General features: G+C 39.0%; 1 protein-coding gene across 24 annotated transcripts in view; it reads left to right on the top strand.

The window, feature by feature from the left end:
- Positions 1-19378, top strand: part of ADGRL2 (adhesion G protein-coupled receptor L2) — a 560560-nt gene extending 541182 nt beyond the window's left edge. For 6 of the 24 annotated variants that reach the window (XM_077928532.1, XM_077928531.1, XM_077928533.1 and 3 more), the window contains 8 exons: positions 3434-3525; positions 4551-4595; positions 4916-4942; positions 5579-5747; positions 8717-8845; positions 9992-10088; positions 13422-13550; positions 17183-19378. In XM_077928532.1, the coding sequence (XP_077784658.1) occupies positions 3434-3525; positions 4551-4595; positions 4916-4942; positions 5579-5747; positions 8717-8845; positions 9992-10088; positions 13422-13550; positions 17183-17937 (1443 nt within the window). In that variant the 3' untranslated portion in view covers positions 17938-19378. Of the gene's footprint in view, positions 1-3433; positions 3526-4550; positions 4596-4915; positions 4943-5578; positions 5748-8716; positions 8846-9991; positions 10089-13421; positions 13551-13784; positions 13867-14559; positions 15402-16386; positions 16440-17182 lie in introns of those variants that run through there. The other 18 variants (XM_077928539.1, XM_028732988.2, XM_077928549.1 and 15 more) reach the window with 13 other exon arrangements.
- The last annotated feature ends 1118 nt before the right edge of the window (positions 19379-20496 follow it).

Here is a 20496-nt window from a genome sequence, read left to right as displayed (position 1 = left end):
TATCACCCAATCACACCTTACAAATATGTGTGATTTCTTAGATAGCAATGAGAAGAATCGGGAGAGTGAGGAATAAGCAAAATATTTTCTTTATAAAAATTGTGAGTACAAGCCGTTTCTTGTAAGTGTATGCTCTTCAACAAGTTCCTCTGCTCTGCCCCTTTCTGCTTTCCGTGTTACATGATATTATGGCAATCTGTCCGAGTTTGTTTACCCCTTGATTAGAGGTGATTTATCTAGAGGAGATGCATTTTCCCAGAGCTCTCACCTACCATGGTGATGTTCTTACCAGGTGTGTGTGTTTAATAGCAAAAAAGTACTTTTCTAATGGGTACTTGGAGCATAGGCAAACCAGGACTTCTGAATATTGCTTTCACAGAGCGAACTAGTGTTCTTTGGTTTCCTTGATGCTTTAAATTATATCATATTTCAGAGAGATGTGGCGAACAAGTATCTCATGCTCTGTTGTCATATGTCTTAGTTGCTTTGCTTTAGAACTACAGTATGTTGTATTCTTAAAGAGACTTTCATTTTCACTTACCATCATATTACAGGACCTTTATCAGCTGAATCAAAGTGCAGTGTTTCTTGTTCTGCCACCCTTTCTCTTTCTTTCACTTTCTATGCTTAAGCAGACACTCATTTTTTTTATTTTTTATATCAATCAATAAATTTTATTGTTTATAGCCAATGGCCATCACAATACAATATGAGCACAAATCACACAGCTACAAAACCAAAGACACTGTATGCTCCAGACCAGGAAAAATCCACAATGTCCAAAATTTAGGAACATTCCTTCTACTCAGCACCCCTAGGGATTGGCACTATTCAGAAATGTTGCCCTTATCTTTCTGGTTTTTATTTATGACCCCCCCCCCAAAGGATTCTACTACTTTGGGCTGATTCTTTTGGCACTTTCAACCACTTTCAAATCTGATTAGCCGACTACTGGCATGAGTAGCATGATGATATCATTGACCCCAGTTATGGATAGTGTTTGCTGTCTTGGGGAGTGGGGGGAGATGTTTGCTGTAGGAAGGTAGGAAGGCTTGCTTCATAAACCATATTGGTTTCCACAGCTGATACCCACAGGAATCTGGCTGATGTTATAGCATCTATGGCAATCCTCAACTCCTGCCACTGAGGAATGCAGCTGGAAGTAGCATACGGCTTAAAGGCCCAATTAGGGCCACCATTCCAGCATTAAATGAAGTAATGAAGTCATGATCCTGGACACTCTAGTAGCAAAGTAGAAAGCAAAGCTATGGCAACATAAACAAGAGATATTATCATAGCAGCATGGACAACCACATCCACAGTATCCATGGAAATCTTGCACCAACACCAGTCACAGCCAGGCAATTTATAGTGACTTCAGGGGTGCTGTGATGCTATCACAGAAGCCGTTCCAACCCCCCCCCCCAGTGCATGAGCATGCTTGCAGGAAGAGATATTTGTGTCTCAGAAGCATCCGTGACTCACTAGTTAGGAGGACAGCAGCTGATCCCTGCAGCCACAGTAGCATCAGCAGGAGTTTGGATTTCAAGGCAGCCAAAATACAGAATCCGAAGCAGCCTGAAATCATAACACCTTTTGCCAGAACCAAACAGTGCCACTCCAGTTAAAGCAGGCAGCCAGTTTGTATAACCCAGAGTGTAGAAGGCTTGGATATAGAATCTACAGGACGATGGCCTCACTGTCCCTTCCTCTGATATAATGCTTAGTTAATATTCATAACAATGCACATAAAAGATGTGCGTTACTGTCTGCGTAAGGGTGCAGCCATTTTGCAAGGGAGAAAAGATAGCCAATTCTGCTAGGAAGAATACACAGCAAAACAGCAAGGACAAAAAAAGAAAGCATTGTGAGCTGCCAGGTTGCCACAGAGTACAAAATAAATGCATTATTTACACTATGGCTTTACAGGGAAGTGGAAAGGGCAGTCTTTGAGTCATTGCTAATTCCTGCAGTTGCAACAGGGGATCAAACTGGCTTCAGTTTAATTCCCAGTATTGGTTGTAGTTTATTGTCAAGTAGTTCATATGTAAACAAGGTCATTAACATGCCGAAATTATTATTTTGCTTTGGGTGTCCCGTGCTTACTATAATCAATTGTTCTTTCTCCGTGATAATAACAGCACCAGCATTTGAGATGAGTTTGTTAATGTGAACCAGATTAATTTCACCTTGAGTTTCTATTCTCTTGATCTATAATGGCTTATTCAAAACCCGGCTAGTTCAGAATTTCCTTGTTTTATTACACATTATTTATATCACAGGCATGTAAAGAATCCACATACAGGGCTCATTCATATGTAACGCTTAGTTCAGTGCTATATGATTGAGTTGGAATGAACCCAAGCAAAACATCTGACCGCGTTCTCCCCTCCTTCCTTCTCCTTCTCTCACATGGCAAGGAGGAAGCCTGGTTGGTTGTTAAGTTCAAACCAGGGGATCTGGTTTAAAACAAGCTCTGCTAAGTTTCCAAAGTAGCCAATTTCAGACCATGCCAGGCTGAACACTGATGAGTGGGTAGGGCTGCCATACGTCTACATTTGTGGGGTGTGTGAAATATGGCAACCCTATGAGTGGGGCCTCTCTGTTGCTGCAACTGCCTCATTGGGTGCACTCCTAGGAGTAGCTAAGAAATGCAGGACCGATACACACATTTTCCTAACTTGTAGGTATAGTTTTGACATTCCTTGCCTGACAGTGCCGTGACAGAAGTTGGCTTGTTAAACTAACCAGAGTTTGTTTTAAAACAGGATCCCTGGCTGAAACATAAAGGCACACCAGGATTCTTCAAAATTGAAACTAGACCCTTTCAACATTGTTCTGCTGGCAGCATTGCAGGCGTGCACAGTTGTACAAGTCCAACGCAGTGCTCATTCTGGCTCATCCACAAAGCACTAAACTTAGAGGGGAACTGCTGCTCTGAGTAGGAGACTTGGGTTCAGGACTCCCAACTTGAAGGGCCATTTCATAAACTAGGCAATGGCTTACCTCGTCACCACCAAGTGCAGACTCAACATGGAGCAGTAGCCAGTATTCACACTTTAATTTTTTAGACGGACACATGAAGCATCTTCGGTGTACATTTAAAAAGACATTGAAATATGTTTCCTAACGTTCTTTTGCACAGGAATGTTTAACATTAGGCAGTATGAAGCACAAATAAACTCAAACCAAAACGTCAAACCAAAATGAACAATATTACAAGATGTGCACTGAGTGAGAGTGGCTGGGCTTTGGCCATTCTTGATCTAATCTTTCTTTGCAGCCGCTTTGTGCAGACTGTTCTGTCACCAGCCCCAGAATAATTTGGAAAATAACCACTTTTGTTTTACTTTTTTTTGTTTAGTCTAGAGCATCATCATTACCTAACTTGTTACTTGAAGTAGTTTAATTTCATTGCTATCTGTTTTGACAGCTGAATATTATCTTCCTGGTGATCACACTGTACAAAATGGTGAAGCACTCAAACACTTTGAAACCAGACTCTAGCAGGTTGGAAAACATTAAGTAAGTGCTTTGTGTTTGAATCAAGAACTGTGATTATTTTTTCTGATTGTTCCAACTGATTGAAAGCTCCCCCTTTCCATTAGCAACACAAGGCTTTGTTTCCCAGCACCCACAGATGTCAATTAGAAGTAAACAGCACCAATCCTGCTCTCGTCATATTTGTTGCTATAATGATACAGGCAACACTTGAAATTAAATAACTTCTGCTTGTAACAATGGCCAAGAATTTGTTTTGGTGCATTCATGGAGATTCCTCAGCAATGTAGCAAGTTCATTTGCATTTCAAATGCAGCGATGTTCCTCCTTGCATGGCTGGTGTTGTTCTGCTGAGTATGTTTCGTTAAATTATTTTCAGACGCTAGTGATTCTCAGCGGTTTCCCCATTCATAATCCCACTCCCCTAAGAGAATTTGCTTCTACTTCTTTTGTTATCTTGAAGATTATCTGTTGCTTTTCATGCAAATTTAACAAATATTTACTTTTATCCGGTGACTACACAAGAATCACAATATTCCCTTTCTTGAAAGTAGAGCAATGGCTTAATATTCTTAATGTGGTGGATCATGCTTTAGGTCAGAGGTAGGCAAGATAAGATTCCACTGTCCAATTCCAGCCCAAGCATCCATTATGTGGGTAAAGGGAAGGAACAGATTTCTGGGAGGGAAGCCTTTGGGTTGGTTGTGTGGGATAAACACTTTGGACTTACATTGCCTACCCCTGCTTTAGATTATTCTATATTTAGACTTTCCCCCCTAATCATAAGCACTCTTACTTGGAGGTCAGATCCACTGACGTCATTGGTGCTCCCAAGAGAAATGTGCTTAGTAGTGGGCTCTTGAATTGTCTTTGAATGCAGAATATGGCAAGGGCAGATTTGCAACAAAGCTAGCATTACAAACTAGAAGTTGCTTAGATAGGTCACAATATCAGCTTCATTGCATGTTGCATGTTAAGAGAGAGAGCTAATCTTTAGCACCTCTCTTTTCTTCCTTTTCTTCCTCTTTCTGTCTTCTCATCCACACCAGTAATTACCGTGTTTGTGATGGCTACTATAATACGGACTTACCTGGGTAAGATAGAACCCTACATTAACAAATTTAAAGCATGACTTTTTAATTTTTATTTTTTTAAAAAGCAAAACTTTACAAATTTGGACAATTTTCTGGATTGTCCGTAATTTTAATTAACAACTTTGGAGATAATCTAATTTGCTAAACTATTTCCAACTATTATATGCTTTTTATTATTTTAAACTGCTTGCGTCTGCACTTTGAATTTTCTAATTTTAACTAATTTTTGTATAAAATTACTAAAAATGCTTTCTTATTAATTTCAATTTAAATTCTGTCTAATGATTTTGTTTCTCTTTTCTGCTTATAATGCTTTCTAGCTATGAAGATAATAAGCCATTTATCAAGTAAGATCATTAGTTAGATGTGGAATGCACTGAATAAACCCCTTTCCCCTTCATTCTGTGCTGTCCTCTGCAATTTCTCCCCCACCCCTGAAACTATTCATGACAAAATATCCTTCAAAGACTTTCTTTTGTGATTAAATCCATATATTTGTCACATTTTAGTAAGGCACTTTCATATGAAAGTTAGACTACCTAGTTTAGCAGAGTCTTCAAACTTTAGGTTATCAGCTTTTGATCTGCCATTTAACTTTTGTGTATTTGTGTTATTTGTGTATGTGTGTGTCAGATGCAAGCACAATTGTTAAAATATGGGCATCCATTAGTGGTTAAAAGAGACTTTCAGATCTCCAAATATACACGCATACATACAGATAAAGCAAAGGGGTTTCTGGACCTGGTACTAGAGCATTGCATTTTAAAATAACTACCGCTGCTGTTTTCATTGGAAACTAAAACGGAATTGCTCTTCCTATAATAGATAAAAGGTTAAAGCCAATAATTTATCATTATATATGACTAAAAACCTAGTAAAAATAAATTGCAGCAAGTAAACTTTTAATATGCAATTTTGCAATGTGCATTTTTTAAAAAACAAAACAAAACGGCAGTGTTACTTAAATTGCTTTTCTTTTTCAGGTCTTGGGCCCTAGGGGCATTTGCTCTCCTGTGTCTTCTGGGCCTAACATGGTCTTTTGGACTGCTTTATGTCAACGATGAGACCATTGTGATGGCATACCTCTTCACAGTATTTAATTCTTTCCAAGGAATGTTTATTTTCATCTTTCATTGTGCACTCCAAAAGAAAGTGAGTCATTGCACATATACACTTTCTCTGTATCTCCAAAATATTTCCAGTATCTCTTTTTAAACAAGGCATTATATATCAATAGTGCATAGACAGGTGGAACGTAGCGCTCTGTTGTTTAACGTGTGATCCAGCTGCCAACAAAATTGCTGTTAGAAGTCCTGATTGTTAGGTTACTTTAGCCATTCTTCTGCATTCTTGCGATACTCCCCCTAGGTGGCAGTGTCACAGACGAAAGTGAACACACGCCAATAATTGGGATTGTCTGGATGCAGTTAGTCCCACGTTACCATGTTTAATGTGGGGCAATCAGAGCAGAATTCTACATGTGTCTGTTCCGAAGAAGATCTCAAATGAGATCAATGGGGCTATTTTCTTACTAATCCTAGTGCCAACGACTTGCAAGGCAAGTTGGGCCATAAACTAGACATGTAAATGTGCCTATCTTTAAAAAAAAGCTGCAAAGCCACTTAAGAACATGGCCATAGCAGTGGGGGGGGGGGGCGCGCTACCCTCCCAAATCAAATAAATCAATAAAAATACTCAACTAACAGAGGTTTTCCCCACTAGCATGAAGCCTGGCTATGCCCATGCTTAAGAAAGCAAATAAATAAATAAATGGAATCAGAAACCATTCTAAAAAGGGATGGGTTTTGTTGTTCAGCAAACATTTATGGCCTCTGTTATGCAACATGGAACAAATAAGTATATTGTGTTTTAACTATTAAAACAGGGTAACTGCATTTCTTCTCCCCTGAAAAGTATTGGTGGATGGGGAGACACCGTTAGCCATTGATCAACCCCTGTAGCACATCTTTCTTTTCATTTGTGATTTTTCTGGCTGATGGTAGATTTGTTCATTATGAGGTGAAGCTTTTAGCAAAAGTTGATCCCCAGCAGGGCTCTTTTTTTTCCATCCTCCAAGAGCAGGATTGTACTTAGATATAGGTAAAATACTATTTATAATCAGCATTTTAAAGAGAACTGTGAAAATCAAATTACTGTTCACACATTGGGATCCCTGATTCATAGGACATTTCATTAATTTGAGATCATTGGATAAAAGGCATGCTGATTATTGGCTGCTAGTTTGATAAGAGTTGAATCAGAAGTAGCCTTTTGTATTTGAAATGAAGTTGGCATTTCATTATTATTTTTTTTACAAGTGGTATACTCTCCAGTTTGAGTGTGGCTGCTATGATACAGGGAAAGTGATTTGCGTCATGAAATAGGGAATTGCCAGTTGGGCAGTAGGTATTTCCTCTGATTTAGAGGAATGGAATGAATATTTGAAACATTTTAAAATGAAAATAGTCAAGATACAAATGCTTCCTAGACTAGGCTATTATAAAACAATGTTGTTGTTGTTTTAAAAAACCCCAATAACATCAAAAGGCACATTGCCTTTATTCCTTATTCGAATTATGTATTGTTTTTATACTATGTTGCAGTAGTCAGAAGCAATATTAAGTGCCAGTTGAGCGTGGAAAAAGCTTAACCTTCGCACAAGATGTTTCATACCTGCAAGAAGCATTCAGGCTGCCGTTTAAGCTTTAAAAAGTTTCAGTGTCTTTCCCTGGATATCATTCTACTTCTGTATACATAGCTAATGTGTTCTTTTTATTCTGTTATTACTAGTTGGCCACTAAATTGAACAGAGAAATAGAATTGTGAAAGTGAAAACTATTATGTTTCTAGTCCTGACAAGATGATAGTGCTGTTACTTCCTTCAGTTTTGAACAAGCTGTAATTTAGAAATAATGACAGTGGAATGTGCTGCACTGACAGATAATGTACATTCACAGCAGTATAGACATTAGGCAAAAATCAGCCCCAGGGGGTGGTATTTGGGAGGCAGGGGGAATTAAAAAAACGGTGACAGTCGCTGGTCACACACACACACACACACACACACACACACAATTTTGCAGCTTATATAGGAAACCCATACTATGCCCGTTCTCATCCCTGGCCTAAATTTCTAAGGCCATTAAAATCTTTTAGGCTGTAATCCTATATAAACCTGAGCGTAAGCTCCATTTAAACTGAACTGGACTTGTTTCTGACTTGACATGCATAGCATTAATCTTATTTCCCTGGGGATATTAGCACCATTCACTTAGCTTTACCTTTTTGTGAACTTAATCACACTAGACATTGAAATACAACTTTGTGCCGTCCAAATAAATTCAATCCCAAATATGTATCCTTGAAATGAGCAGGGTAGCTCCCAGTAGTGGTCAGTGGGGGTGGCAGCACTTACTTAATCTCCCATCACCTAGGTTTACTGTGGAGGAACGAGTGAGGTGGGCATGATGGAAATGCACCAGTGGGAGCACCAGATTGGCTCCACCGATGCATTTGCACCATGGTAACCTCACCGCTGGGCTCCCCATAAACCTCGGCTGCACTGGTGAAGTTGCTGTTCCATTTCCCAAGCCACTACAACTATGGTGCCCAGCTGTCTTCATTGCTCTCGTTCCACTTTGTTAGCCAACAGAGCTGCTTGGCACAGACTGGCTCTCTTCAAGCCGCAAGTGGTCACACCAGAGTTCGTCTGGAATTGTTTGCAGTGTACTGGGAGAGCCAGTCGAGACGCAATCTCCACCTGGTCATGGTTCGAAGCCACACTGGAATGTGAATCATGGGGGACATTTTGTCTATGATTTCCTTCTACCTGCAGTTCCCCAGCTAGGAAGATCTAGAGAAAGGATAATTGCAAGGCATAAGGGAGGCGAGGATTTTGTGCTTCACTGACATGCTTTTAATTTTGTAAAAATTTAATACATTTTTCTTAATTTTCTTGGAAATATAAAATTGGCCCTGTTTCAGAAGGCCTTGTTTACCTTTGCTGTCTGCCTCAGATCTCAGGAGCAGGTAGGCTAGAAATATACAGATAGACACATACAGAAATAGATTATTTAAAAATGAAAGCATGAATATTTATGAGCATCGTTGTTAACATACAGGTACGTAAGGAGTACGGCAAGTGCTTCAGACATTCGTATTGCTGTGGAGGATTGCCAACAGAGAGCCCACACAGTTCAGTAAAGGCATCGACTACAAGAACTAGTGCTCGCTATTCCTCTGGCACTCAGGTAACAAACATTTTGACAGAACCTTTTAATGACAGCATCTTTTAATTAACCTTGCTTATAAAAAGCCCGCTGAGATGCGTTCCATTCAGATGCACTAATTGTGTTCTCATTATAACAGCCTTGATGACAATTGCATGCTTTTTTTATATATTCTGGGCCTGATTCTAAACATTCCTTCAAGGTTGAGCTTCATAGTAGTTATTTATTTTTTAGTTTTTTTAAAAAAAGAAGACACTAACAACAAACTCTCTTATTGGTCCATAAGCAGAGTTAGAGCTTACCTATGGCCAGAAAGTGGCCAAGAGATGTGATTTTTAATAGTGTGTATAGTCAGCAGTAAGTCTGAGACATGCTTAATATAAATCAGTTCGGGAGACTACATGTTTCACAAATGACTTTCCATTTTACAAAGGTAAATATAACCACTTTCAGGAAGCTTTCCTGTATGCATAATAATACTACAAGTAGAGAAAGATAGTAGCCTGATTGGACTGCCTGTTTGATCAGTGACACTAAACATAAATACATTGTTACCATTCCTTTGAAAAAGAAGTCCAAACATTTGCTTTCTGTTAAATTTATTTATTTTTAATGCAACTAAAGAAGCAACCAACAGATGCATTCAACCTCACTTTTCTTTATGTAGCCTAGGCCAGCTCCCTTATCAAAATGCTGCAGCTAAAACAATGCCAGAGCTCAGCTAAAAGAACGTGCATTAGATGACTTTCCAGTCTTAAAAATTAAGTGCATCACTTCCCTCTACACTTTGAGACTGAAGTTGTTGCAACTCAGCCTGGGCACAAGACTGTCCAGCACTAAGTGCTCAGGCTGAAGAGAAAGATACCCAGCAGCATGAACCAACTGATGTCCTAAGTGGCCACCAAAGAACCAGAAACTAGTTTGAAGCCAAGCGTACCACAGTCAGTTCCATGCTCCTCTCCAATACTTTGGTCGTAAGAACATGCATCGCGGCAGGCACGACAGAGAAGTTGGTTAACAGTGCAATTCTGTGCATGCTGACTTGCAAGTAAGCCCCACTGTGTTTACTGGGTCTTACTCCAAAGTACGCTTCCGTAGGATTGTAGCTAAATGTGCCAGGTTGCCATGTAAGATGTGACAACTATGCCCTATTTCTTCCGTTAACAGAGCCGAATAAGGAGGATGTGGAATGACACTGTGAGAAAACAATCTGAATCATCCTTTATCTCAGGTGATATCAATAGCACTTCAACACTTAATCAAGGTCAGTTGCTGGACACATCACACTCTAGTTTTGTTCTTTCGGCGGTATTTTTTTCAAATAAGAATTTAGGAGAATTGGGTTGCAGTAAATAAATCAAATAAGCAGATGTGCTCTGGGGTAGGTAGGTTAAATATCTCAGCATTGGAATGGAATCACACACACACACACACACACACACACAAAATGTATAAAATTATAGCTCAACTCGGTCTTGAACACATTTAAAACTTAGTTCCCTCATGCTCTTTGCTCAGGATTGAATCTGACATTCTTATTCATGGAAATCGTATTTAAATAAGTCATCAATAATTTAAACATAAAAGCAAAGAACATAATTTTAAACTTTTGCTAACCTTTGTAGTCTAAAACTGAAACAGAACTATACCAGCACAGTGACATTGTAAATGCATAAGATTTCCATATGCGGACATTTTGCCTGTGAAATCAAATTGACATCAGCTCTATACAAAAGACATCTGCAAATAGGGTTTCCCCCACAGTATAGTTTTGATCATATCTGTAACGTACAGCATTTGTCTGCCACATGACAACCTGAAAAGAAGGGAGGGAGGGGAAAGCCACAGAACAGACTTAAGATGTCTGGTCACAGTTTTATCACTATAATTCAGATTGAATGTGCTCATGCATTGAAAACTCTTCACAGAAGTATACTAAATGATTACGAAGGCTACCCATGCCATCTCCAGCAGTAAACTAACCAAAGCTTCTCATCCAAATCTTAATATATTAATAGACACTTTATCAAAAAAATACTAATGTACAACACTGTACCCCCCAAAATCTCAATCCAAAACCTGCAGTATTATCTATTTTGTTAAAATCCAAATTGAGTTTATAGGGAGGTCTTTCCTGGTGGTTTGTAATAACAAAAAAGAAAAAAGCCCAATAAATCTATGTTGATCCACAAGAAAATTCCTAAATCCACAGTTGATGTTGTTAGCTGTAAGGCGTGCATCTGGAGTCTTGATGGATGTTTCAGTTCCTTTATTAGGACCAACTAAAATGTCAGAAAATAGTGAGCAAGCTTTCGTATTCCTGACTCTTCACCAGGCCAAAAGTTACATAAAGCAGGGAGTGTGGGGAAAGTGGGACAGATATGGAAATCCACCTTGGAATAAATCTAGATCTGCTACCCCCAGCCTAGCGCTGTCCAGATGTTTTGAACTAACCATCACCCCTTCAGCCACAGCCAGATTTTCCAGCAAATTGAAAATGCTGCTAGGGTAGGGGACCACTGTGATTTTAACAAGGAAAAAAAACCAACCCAATTACAGCCTCCCTCTCTCCAAAGGAAGTAACCTCTTATCTAGGCTGTTACCACGTTTTTCTGAATGGTGTATCTCCCTGATGCCACAATAGAAAGTTTCCATTCCTTCAGGGATTGGTTTTGGGGTAGGGGAGCCAGAATGTTTTTTGTTCAAAATCATGGTACAACCAAGCTCAGATGCTTCTTTCTCTGTAAAGAAATAGGAAATGGAGCTAGAATAGCTGCTGGCTGACATTTATCCCTGGCAAGCAACATTTGCATAGGCCCCAAGCCAGATTTTTATTTTTATTTTAAATGGCGTGTGAATAGAACATATAGCACTTCTTTTTGTTGGAAGAAGTAGAAAATGGTCCATTGTCTGACTGGTTGTACTGCCAGCATCTCCTCCAGTTTCCTTGCAATTCTAGGGTCTGCTGTACTGAGCTAGCTAGTTGGGCACAATCTTGAAGAGAAAACAGCAAATCCCATTTGGAAGCATCCACTAATTTCCATGAGTTTTTGTGCACTGGGACTTTCCCTATGAAATGTGCTCTGAACTTCTAGGTAGCCAGTGCTGCATTTTTCAGTTAATAATAATAAAAAAGACCATGACCTTTGAGTTCTCAGAGCCAACACACTAGAGTTAGAGAAACGTTAGTCTTTCTGCCACAGCGCAGAAATTAAGACAGAGGTGGGGAATTATGGTAATTAGCTAAAATTGCCATGTGGTGTAAAGTTTGCAATGTGCAGCATAGGGGAAGATTCTTTGAATTGCACTTTCTTGTATTTAGATTGCATCTTTTTTAAAAAATGTGAAAATCAAATAAATGAAACCAAACACCAAATAAGATTAACATAATCTGTCAGTAAAGCAATTCCCTGAACTGCAGGATTTTTGCTACCTACAGTAATAATATTTTGAGTAGTGATAAAGGCATTAATATTTAAAATGTAATATCTGCTGCTATTGCCACAATGAGAACCTAATCAATTTAAATTTTGTATGTAAATTTTTTGGCTGCTCTCTATCTCATTCTGGACATGTAATATATTCAGACAACATCCACCTCTCCTACCCACTGTCACACTGCTCAACAGAACGGCACTTTCGCCTTGCTTGTGTATATATGATGCATTTGGGCCCACAAAGACTGCACTATAATTCCATCTCCCCTGACAACTGTATTAATTTAAGATACCCAAGATCAATATGGGTTTTCAAATGCCTAGTTTTTAACAAATTGCTTAGAAACTTTCTCGGCTTCTTTAGAGGGCATATGCAAAAAGTGTTGATGCATTGGGATTGAAATTGCAGAAATAAGCTGTTTGCTCTAGCTTTCGGTGTGTTCATTTAAGATTATTGTTGCAGGGAGGACAGACATAACTTAAACATAACCCACTTAAAAATCCTAACAGATAGCGTTGCAGCATGAATCCGTTTCTCCCTTAAGAATTTATGAATGATTTGCCCTCAACTCCCACCCCCTCCATGCCTCCCCTTAAGCATGCGCTCCTTTGCATATAACAAGAAAGGCTTCATGCAGCTTGCCATCACTTACCTTTGGCTGAAGAGGTTGTTTTTCACTTGCTCTCCCCCCCCCCCCCCCCCCGGCTAAGTTAGTAATAAACCCTGTAGGTTTCCGAGATTGACCGGCGTGGCTCTAAATTAACACAATTTTGATTTCTCTATTACGGCGCCTATTACCCATGCTTAAGGTTAGAGACATTAAGCTGTAACATCTTGAAATAGAACATTGGTCTTTGCGTTTAATTGCTATTCTTGTTTTAACAGTGATTTTGTATAAATTAGCAAATGTCATTCTTAGCAGGTGTTTACTTTGGGGATTTGGCCAGCACCTGTGAATTACTGAAATCTAACTACATTTTCCCTCTCGTCCTTCAAATTAGTAGTTCAAATACATTCAGAAATGTTCGGCTGAATCAAATTTGACAAGATATACACGACTCATGATGACATTTTTGTAAAAATATATATATATACTTTATTGGAACTGTCAGAATCAAATTAAGGAGCTGATGTCTCTCTTTCTGTTTCTTTGCTTTAGGAATGACTGGCAATTACCTACTAACAAACCCTCTTCTTCGACCACACGGCACTAACAATCCTTATAACACATTGCTCGCTGAAACCGTTGTATGTAATGCCCCTTCAGCTCCTGTGTTTAACTCACCAGGTGTGCCCACACTTTGGGATATGTTGCTTTTGCTTTTGTTTCTTGATGGTATTTTGCTCAGAGCCTCCGTCGGTTAATTTGGCCGGAGACCTAGAATTGCCGTCCATATATTTCTTTCTCTCCGTCGAGGAGTACTGCTGATAACGCCAGGCTTGTAAAACTGCACTATATTATAGTGATAATGCCTTTGCCATAATAGTATTTGCCAATAATCCTCCCATGTTTTTAACACAGGTGGCATAAATCTTAATATACTATTACAGGACTGACACTCCATGGTCCGAGAGCCCATCTTCAAGATATATATCACTTAGAGGTATCATGTCTATGCAATATAAAATTAATCTGAAGCTTGCTGAGAAACAATCTGCTTGCGGAGTCGATCAGACAATTAAACGCACCAAGAGGCATATTGACACCCGGATCGTCCTGGTGTGGGAAACTGAATCCGGAGTCATATTTAGAGGCAAACTATAGTATAGTGCAGCTTTATAGAAACTCCCCCCTTTGGCTAGAATTAGAAGAACATCGTTTATGTGGGATGCACAGTCTGATCCTAAGACGTATTTGCTGCACCAGCAACTATGTGCTTAGGATGGGGCGTACCTCCTGCTCTGCTACGAGCAACTGTCTCCTAACTTGACACTGCTCTGATGCATTATTTAGTTGCCAGTACATTAATTCAGCGCTACGGGCAGCCATGGTAGCATCAGGATGTCAAGGCTTTATTACTAACCCTACCTTTGTTATACTATACTATACTGCTTTTCTTAACTTCTGAGCCAGTTCAAAAATTAATGCATCTTTATTAATTATTAGTGGAATAAGCCATCAAATATACTAGCCTCGAATGTAATTGAAATTCTGTGTTAAGAATTTTATACTTTGTTCTATATATCTATATATAAAAAGCTGTTGTTACATGTCAAAGTTCCTTATTCTTTAAAACTGAACTGCAGTTTCTATGTTCATTCTCGTGTTTTCTTACTTTCCTTATGCTTTCCTCTAGCAACCTACAGAGAGACAAGTATGGGAGTAAAACTTAACTTTGCCTATCAAATGTAAATTTTTTCAGCATGATTTTTAATGGGCACAATTAAAATATAACTAGCGGTCATGAAGTAGACTCAGCGGGCAAGTGGTTCACAATTTGCAAATGAAATATTTCCACGCTCAAACAGTACATGTGTACTGCTTTTCGGAGAACAATCTAAAAAATAATAATCAAAAATCAAATCACAAGAGGTCTGTAGCAAGCCCTATTGGTAACTTATGCTATCCAATGCTGAAATAATTTGCTGCTTAAAACCAGAGCACAGTTGAGCAGAAATGCTTAATAATTGACTTAACATTTCCACATTCCCACAGTAATCTTGCTACAGGCTATGAAAGACTTCAAGTGAATTACCTGATCACGGGCAACTAAACTTGCCTCTTTAAAACTGGTTGAAGTACATTCAAGTGTGCTTAACTCTGCAGTATATCATAGAAAATTCATTTTGGATTATTAAATATGCTTCAATATCTCTTTAATAGAGGATAAAGTATTAGATTATTAAAAAGAGAGAAAGAGAGAGAGAATGCCTTCAGAGGGGAAATTAATGCCGGCATGTGGTCCAAGTGTTGCCTCTCTCTTATAAATGCCATATGTTTCATATGGATAAAGCTTTTGCAAGAAAGATCTAGGAACATATATGAAAATACCCAGCTACAAAAGTTGTTTAATCAAAGCCTAGAGAGGCTTTCAAAAAACTGCTATCCTTTTAACTAATTCAGTACGCATGGATGGCTAGAACAACACAATACAAGATTAGCTGCAGTTATTCCACTTCCAAAAAAAAAAAAGAAAAAGTATTCTTTGACCAAAGAAAAGTCACTTTTGGGCATCAACCCAATCTTTCTATCTTTATAGAAGCAACTTGAATTTTCTTGCTTAAGCTGCAGCTTTAAGTGCAGTCTGAAAGTAAAACAGGAAACGTTCTTAGAGGCACACACAATCTTTTATTTCTCTGTAACAACTCCAAGCCTTGCATGTGATGCAGCAGCCTCACAGTGGTCAGTTCCATTCCAACAACCGTATTTCATTCTTAATTTCCCCCCCCCTCCAAACATTGCTCTTGAATTCTAAAAGCGAGTCTTCTAAAAGTTCACTAACAAACCATCTAACTTTATCCATGATACATGCCATTCAGTTTCTTTCATAGCTTTCTTTTTCTTCTTTGCCTGGGAAGCACTGTGATGTCTTAGTTTACATGTCTTTTGTGTCTCCAGAAAAAAATGGAATTTCTTTGTATAGAAAAAGAGCATGTCGCCATAAAATTCCAGTCGCCCCCCCCCCTTCTTTCCAAAACTTCTTTTCATCTTTCCCGCAGATGTATCCAATTTCTCCATTTCTCCAGCAGTTGAAAGATATCGGCCCTGGCTGATAATCTCCTCCCATTCCACAGCTAATATCTCTTCTTTGGTTAATTTCTGTGACCCATGCTTAGAGAAACCCTTGACATTTCTGCTTTTGACTTCCATACGCCCATAATGTCTGTGGGCCTAACTCTTTAACAGACTATTCTGGTTCATTCAGTGCTGTCACTGTGACTGATGCAAGCTGCAGGCGAACTTTGACCTCCTGAAGCCTGGCGCCGTTGCTGGCAGAGAGAATATTAAAACGCAACCAAAAATTAAAAATGAAGAAAACAAAAATCATATTGGGGGGAAAAAAAGAGAGCTGTTATTGCTAGTAATCTAATTTGCTGAACCCTTGCTCTGACTAAGTTGCTGAGAAGCTCAGTAATTCTTCATCATGTTACAATAAATCATTTTACTTTCTTTTATATATCAGCTACTCTTAGGCCAGATAGCCTGAGCAGACAGACATGATGTGAGTTGTCCAAAGTGAGTCATTCCACCTGCTGTCTTCCGTGTTGTTGGATGGTGCTTGTGGGCTTCAATCCCTGTTAGTGTGAGAGGTGGCTGTCTGTGCTTAACATGAAATCTATGTACTTGTCCATTTTTTTCCATTCTTTTCTTTACTCCATCTTCAGATAAATAAATAAAAACCACACACACGAGAGGAAATGTTAGAAATGCTATATATTAAAATAGTTGCTTGCCAGTTACGTGGGTTTATTGTTACACATTTGCCTTCTGTTTCGTATGTGACCTGATTCCTTTTTTTCTTTTTTTAATTTAGTGTTGTTTAGGACAAATTATGTTGCGTTCATTCCCCCCCCCCCCGAATCATGGTGTTCCACTAAAAATATAAACGTTGATGAATAAATTGCTTTGCATTACGTATGCAAGCGCATGGAGTGACCATTCTTTTCCTCGAGGGAAGAGCCATACAACTGGGTGCTAAATTGTTGCATTTGAACCTTTTCCATTTGTTTTAAAATTCCTAAATTCAAAGTATCATTGACGCTCCACGGAAAAGCAGTATTACTCTGTAAAATTCTCTCTCTCTCTTCTATAAGGTGCGTAACTCCTTACACTTTTGGGGAAGTCCCGTCCCCCTCACGTTCCTCGAGTCTTACTTTCAAGTACAACTTTGTCCTGAACCACATTAAAGACCTTTATAGAATAAGAACGTTGGGCTCTGGTGTCGGCAATAACCCGAAGATGTCCCTTTTCTGTTTCAGGACATTCACTGAACAATGCCAGGGATACAAGTGCCATGGATACTCTACCGCTAAATGGTAATTTCAACAACAGCTACTCTTTACGCAACGGAGACTACAACGACAGCGTGCAAGTTGTAGACTGTGGGCTAAGCCTGAATGACACCGCCTTTGAGAAAATGATCATTTCGGAATTAGTACACAACAACCTGCGGGGCAGCAGCAAGAACCACAACCTCGAGCGCACATTGCCAATCAAAGCTGTGATCGGCGGGAGCAGTAGCGAAGACGACGCCATTGTAGCAGATGCTTCGTCTCTGATGCACAGTGATAACGCCGGCCTGGAGCTGCACCAAAAGGAACTCGAGGCGCCTCTGATTCCCCAACGGACTCACTCCCTTCTGTACCAGCCACAGAAGAAAGTGAAGACGGAAGGGACAGACAGCTACGTGTCCCAGCTGACGGCCGAAGTTGAAGACCACCTCCAGTCCCCCAACAGAGACTCTCTGTACACAAGCATGCCCAACCTCAGAGACTCTCCTTACCCGGAGAGCAGTCCCGACATCGAGGAAGACCTCTCTCCCTCCAGGAGGAGCGAGAATGAGGACATTTACTACAAGAGCATGCCAAACCTTGGAGCTGGCCATCAGCTTCAGATGTACTATCAAATCAGCAGGGGCAATAGTGACGGCTATATAATTCCCATTAACAAGGAAGGATGTATTCCGGAAGGGGACGTTAGGGAAGGACAAATGCAGCTCGTGACAAGCCTTTAATAGTGTAGCAAAGGAATACTGAAGGCCACATCGCAAGTATTAAACAGACTTAATTGGCCCCATGTAGGCTCCCTCATATCTGCTCGAAGCGACAATTTCTCTTGTCCCTGTGGTTTCTCCCGTGTAAAGGAGACGACTGGACCTTGCAGTTCTGTGAATTTTTATAAAACAAAGCTTTGTATATACACAGAGTATACTAAAAGAATTATTTGTTACAAACAGAAAAAAAAAAGAGATACCATCAAGGTATTTTAAGATATCTTGCTGCTGACGTAAAAGAGATTGTGAAATACACACACACACACACACACACACACACACACACACACACACAACGTTCCAGCCATTTTACTGCAGCAGTTTGTGAACTAAATTTGTAAATATGGCTGCATCATTTTTTGTAGGCCTGCATTGTATTATATACAAGACGTAGGCGCTAAAATCCTGTGGGACAAATTTACTGTACCTTACTATTCCTGACAAGACTTGCAAAAAGCAGGAGAGAGATTCTGCATCAGTTTGCGGTTCACTGCAAATCTTTTCCATAAAGGTAAAAGATTGAAAACCTGTCTAACCACTAGCAATCAAGCCACAGGCCTTATTTCATATATTTCCTCAACTGTACAATGAACTGTTCTCATGAAAAAAAAAAATGGCTAAAGAAATTATATTTTGTTCTATTGCTAGGGTTAAATAAATAAATAAATACATTTGTGTCCAAACAGAAATATAATTGTCATTAAAATAATTTTAAAGAGTTTGAAGAAAATATTGTCAAAACGCTCTTGGTTGCACATATGCTACAAGCTGTCCGTCCCGCCCCCCCCCCGGCCCCCTTTTACACTTGGTTCATAGTAGCGTAATATGTTTAAAAAGTTCTATCCATTTTCACTTCCTTTTCACTGTAAACAGTGCTCTGCTTTGACGTTAGTATTTCTTCTTATGTTTTAAATTTCTTATTGCCAAAAGAACATATATATTTTTTTCCGGGCAGAATTCTTTTAGACGCCAATTAATTTCATGCCTTGCACACTATGAAATTTGGGTTGTTGTTGTGTTTTTTAAAAAAGAAAAATCTATATCAGGTTATAAATCGCTTCCCGTTTCATTCTTTTAACTTTGAGGAAGGCTGAAAGGAAGGGAAGTGGCCAAAGGGACAGACATACTAGTGAATCTCAAACAAACTAATGAATTAAAGGTGCCTGACCTTTTTAAGCTAAGAGAAAACATAAATACTCTTCCATATTCCTCCTGCCTATATTTAGTAATTAATTTATTTTATGATAAAAGATCTAATTAAATGTACGTTGTTTCAGGGGTTTTTTTTTGCTTTTTTTCCAATCCCTTTGTGTAAACCTGTTAATAATGAGCCCATCACTAATATCCAATGTAAAGTTTAACACCTGTTTGACAGTAAATAAATGTGAATTTTTTTTCCAAATAGGTAAAACGCTCTTTCTTACATATGAGTCATAAGCTCGATTACTCACCGTGTAAGCTGGCTAAATTCAGCTTAGCATCACTCCCTTACAGTTCTCAATTTATATGGAGAGGTCTGGTGTAGGAGCTGCCTATATATCTCTATTGAATAGAGGTCATTGCTGCTACTTGATATTCTAGTCATAGTCACATATGATCAAGATCAGAAACATGAGCTCTGTTACAAAAGTGTTCGGCAGCCTCCTCCATTTACATAACAGATTTTTAAAAAAATTCAAATAGAAATATGATTTATTAAAAATAAAAAAGGATGCAAACTCTGCAGTCATATTTCAGGCAACTGTAATTATATGGCTATAATTAGTGATAAAGATAAGCTTTTGTCGCAGGGAGAGAAAAAATACTAATATTGCAGCATTTATAGGAGTGCCGTGAATATTCAGGGCCTAGCAAAATATGGTAAATCACAGCAGTCTTTTGTGATATGCAAATTAGCGTTTCTGTTATTACTACTATTAGCAGATGGGGAATCGAGGCAGGAAGCTGATACTTTGCCCAAAGCTTTATAGCATGAAGCGGGATTTAATTTCAGACGCACTACTTTGGAACTGTCTGTTCATTCCTTTTCACTAGTATCCAAAGCATCTTATATGAACATCTTTGTTGGGAGGACAACCAGTTGTCCAAGTCTTTCTTCATTTATTAGCCCATAGATTACTCAAGATTCCGGGTTCTCATTTGCAAAAGCTTGGATTTAAATATTATACTGATTTTTTGCTAAATTGTTGCATTCTTCCCTCCCTGCTCACCACTTTTGTTGTTGCAACCCCGACTGTTAGAAAAATCAAATTCACACAGGTACTTTTATATATTCATTTTGCCAGCATTTTCCTTAATTACAGCTATTTGGTAGAATCCAACAGGAAGTTCTGCAGAAGCGCCGTTGGCTTGCGTTCCTCAACTTCCCAATGGCCTTTGCATATTGATGAATGGGATTTCATCAAAAGAAAGCTTTTGTGATTTATAGCTGCTATGCATGCCTAAGGAAGGAGCAGCAAATGCACATTGAGTTTTATCATAAGTTAGGGGTTCCCCCACGATTGCTTCAGATCAGAATGA

This window comes from Podarcis muralis, chromosome 5 (genome assembly GCF_964188315.1).
Source record: "Podarcis muralis chromosome 5, rPodMur119.hap1.1, whole genome shotgun sequence".
NCBI classification, from domain to species: domain Eukaryota; kingdom Metazoa; phylum Chordata; class Lepidosauria; order Squamata; family Lacertidae; genus Podarcis; species Podarcis muralis.
The sequence above is the reverse complement of the archived record's forward strand: the minus strand, read 5'-3'. Positions and strand labels throughout refer to the sequence as shown.